The following is a 3,651-nucleotide window of genomic DNA, read 5'->3' as shown; positions in this document are numbered from 1 at the left end:
CCTTACCCAGGACCTCCAAATGAACCCCAGAGGTTTCACGTATATTTTAAATAGCGCAGGGTGGGTAGAGACAAATGACCCTTGTGGCATCAGCCAGCAGACTGTTTTTCTCCCCATCACCACTGAGAAAGCAGTAATACACTGACTTTCCAGAAATAGTTATATTCAGAATGACTAACTTTTCTGTCCACAATAATACAATCTTACCTGCATTACATTTCGGATTGTATTAAGACATGCACTTAAAAATTCATCAAACTCATTCCAAATTCAGTGGTAGAAAAAATGTTGCAGTACGTAACCACACACGAATGACAAATTTCAGGTGGTTTCCCCTGGCAGTTTAAGAATACTCGGGAGAAGACTGAACTCTGAGGAACTTAAATCAGAGAGGGAACAAACCTCACTAACATTACTTTCTTCAAATTGCTATTGGAAGATCAGAATCACTAGCATTTTAACAGCATTCGTATGTCATACTTGGCGTGGTTAAGATTAAGCTAGGAACATGCCATCTCCCTGGCAATTGTCCATCCTATGAAGTGCATGTAGCTAACAAGCTGACCATCTTTCACACAGCCTATATTTATTGAAATTTAGAGGCTGCCCAAGTCCAAAGAACCCTGGGTGCCTTACAATTGAAAGAAAAAGGAACCATAAAACAGCAAAAAAGAAGTATGCATATTCCAAAAACACAGTACAATATAACAAAAGACAACTGATTGGTTCAACACCCACCCTATCCCCAAGCCTTGGAGAACAGTCTAAATCTGACATCTAAGTGAAGGGTTTAGTATACCATAGAAATCAGAGAATAAAACAAATCATGGCTTAGTTCTCTATTTTCTTCTAGACAGATGAAAAATAAGAGACCCATATTCAGATAGCATTCTTAACTAGGCTAAATGACTGCTGGATGATTCATTAATGAATCATCACAAGGTCCATCAGTAGTGAGTTGTGTTACAGTAGCTTTAGAAAAAAGATTAATAATGGAGCCTCTATACAGAAAAAGATTACATCCTATTAAAGTGAGCCCTTTTTCATCAGCCAAAAGGAGTAGGTACTTCCAACTCTGACAACAGATTGATAGACAATACATACATTAAAATGCATGATTTCAACTCAGTGCAAACATTCATAGTTTGCATTTTCCATGATGATTACTTCCTGCAATTTAAGAATGACCATTTTTATATTTAAGATGTCCTGCAACTAACGGTTGGCTTTTAGTAACAGACAATGATCATGAAGTGAAAATTCACAGATATCCATAAACATTACGTGTCTGTAAACATCAAAATCAGAAATGTTTACCCTTTCATCCAGAATAGAGCAGAAGACCATAAACCACAATATTGTATGTTCCCTTCTCTCCCAAGAAATCAGAAACCTTATTCCTTGTTGTATTATACACTTATTTTTCAAAGGACAGAATTCAGGGTATCTTTCCTTTTTCACTAAGAAAGTTGAATCACCAATTTGCATGGAATGGTGTGTTTCAAAGTATATACACATAATTGCAAGTTATTAAATATCAGCACAAATTTGGTCAGGTTCAAATGAGTTGCAACTGAACAAGCAATACAAGCAAATACTTCCATTGATGCATCAGGAAAGGGCATTTCACTTGTGCCATTTTCAAGCCTGCATGTTGAGACCATGAACTTGGAAAGTAAGTTAATTAGAATGTGGCCTAACCAGGTGACCAGGAGCCACTTTTGGTCACCTATCAACTTTTCATTCATGAGAAACACGATCCAAGGCCACATAAAAACTCTTTTTATCATCTAAGCAGTGCCAGCCAATAGGACCAATTTCACAGTCTGCACAGATCAGGAACTTTACATTTCCAACATCCTTGGTGAAACCAACATTTTCAAAAGAAAACATGTCCTCGACTAGCCAGTGGTCCTGCAAGACATCTCCTTCTAGGTCACTGTTTGCCACCAACGCCGTCTTCTTCTTCATAGCAGGAAGGAAAAGCTGAAATAACAAGAGAAGCAAGTCAGCCGTATTACTGAGCAGATGTAGGGGAGAGGTGAGGATATCGGAGTTGGATGGGGAGGCTTGGTTCAAGTTTCTACTCAACCACTACATTTACAGGGTGCCTTTGGACCAATCACTCTCAGCCCAATCTGCACCACTGCATTACTGAGGGTGGGAAATGAGACTCCAAAGCCAGCTGCTCTGGGATAGAATTATGAAAGCAGCAATATAACTGGCATCATGGACGGGGTGGGGGCTACAGGACAGTGTCAAATACAAAACTGGCAAGCAAAGGTGCTCAGTTGCTGCTAGATTCCGTTAGATCCTTGATTTAATTTCAGGCATATTTCATTGCCAGGACAAAAGTGCTTCATTTGTCCCATTCAGCCATAGACTTGAAGGCCTAGGAGAAAAGGGATGTCTTTTCAATTAGGGACCTAATGAAAACACTTTTCCATCCCGAGAAAGGTTAGTTTTGTTTAAATATCTCCCCATCGAGGAGCTGGCACCTCCAATTTCATCTGAAGCTGGAAGTTACATGGGGGAGGACAGCCCCTTGGCAGGCTACCCCCACGGACCGCAGCTCGGGAGCGGGGCGAAACACCCCGAACACGCCCTACCTCTCTGCGGGTGAAGGTTGCAGCTCCGGGCAAAAGGACGCGGGAGCCGCAGCGCTGGCAAAGCACGGCTTTGCGGTTCCGCCCCCGCGCGCACACCAGCTCCTCCGGTCCCAGCGCAGCCGCCTCCATCGCCGAACTGGGCGCCGCCATACTTACGCAAGCGCAATAGAGCAAAGGCGGAGAGCCTCTACGGCAGTGCTTCCCGACCTCAGCAACGTTAAGCTGTGTAGACTTCAACTCCCAGAATTCCCAAGCTGGCTGAGGCATTCTGGGAGTTGAAGTCCGCACAGCTTGAAAGCTGCCGAGGTCGAGAAACACTGCTCTACGGGGTAGGCGGGACAGCGTATAAAAGTTACCCTCCCCTCCACCGCATTTCTGTAAGCGGGAGCGACTACCGAAACGGGGAAAAGGGGAGCGGGTTTTACAGGCGCCTCTCTGCCGTGGTCACCGCTGGAGTCCCCTTTTTACAACATCAGACCTCAGTTAGGTAAACACTTATGGATCACAACGTAACATCGGACCCAGCAAAAATTAGAAAAACTAGATACTGAAGCTACCGGCTAGTATAGACCAACCGACGCAAATTGCAGGGCTTTGATCCTGTTCTACATGTGGCTGCAGCTATACGTAGATTTCGTACCTATTAGGTGAGTTGGGCAGCTTACGGACATAGTAAAAAGCGTGGCCAAGAAATTCTACTTTGGTATTTACCAGAAATTCACTGTTTCAGCATGGACAGCAATTTTCCATCATTCCCGATGAAGATGCCGCCTTCGCTTCGCAAGGAGCAAGCTGAGAGTACTGACCCCGAAGTCTGGGTGATCGCAGAAAACGGTTCATTATATCAATTCAATATGGTTTTACATACCGAAGCACTGCTAAACATCTTCAAAACAAGTGGTTTTTATTCTTATTTTTATCAACATGTGAATGGATTCACTGCAAGGCTATTATGCTGTAACTTTCTCTTGCATTCTTTAAAGATTAACATGAAGAGTCTTGCTATGTGTCTCAAAAAAATCTCCAAACCTTTACTGTAAAT

At 42.9% G+C, this 3,651-nt stretch overlaps 1 protein-coding gene across 1 annotated transcript; it reads right to left on the bottom strand.

Annotated features, from left to right (window-relative positions):
* Positions 1 to 566: 566 nt before the first annotated feature.
* Positions 567 to 2,811, bottom strand: RABIF (RAB interacting factor). Its single transcript, XM_007426048.4, has 2 exons — positions 2,610 to 2,811; positions 567 to 1,986 (listed from the first exon to the last, which is right to left on the bottom strand). Exons 1-2 carry the CDS (start codon positions 2,757 to 2,759, stop codon positions 1,741 to 1,743), a joined length of 396 nt encoding a protein of 131 aa, XP_007426110.1. The 5' UTR covers positions 2,760 to 2,811; the 3' UTR covers positions 567 to 1,740.
* Positions 2,812 to 3,651: the final 840 nt, after the last annotated feature.

The sequence above is a fragment of the Python bivittatus genome, unplaced genomic scaffold (genome assembly GCF_059951505.1).
Source record: "Python bivittatus isolate LINGU-HERP-01145 unplaced genomic scaffold, Pbiv_v1 ctg000700_np1212, whole genome shotgun sequence".
NCBI classification, from domain to species: Eukaryota; Metazoa; Chordata; class Lepidosauria; order Squamata; family Pythonidae; genus Python; species Python bivittatus.
The sequence above is the reverse complement of the archived record's forward strand: the minus strand, read 5'-3'. Positions and strand labels throughout refer to the sequence as shown.

Bases quoted from the DNA above. Each gene is read 5' to 3' on its own strand.
- RABIF (XM_007426048.4), bottom strand. From the start codon at position 2,759: ATGGCGGCGCCCAGTTCGGCGATGGAGGCGGCTGCGCTGGGACCGGAG. The intron at 1,987-2,609 runs GTAGGGCGTGTT...TTGTTATTTCAG, and splicing joins CAACCTTCACCCGCAGAGAG to CTTTTCCTTCCTGCTATGAA.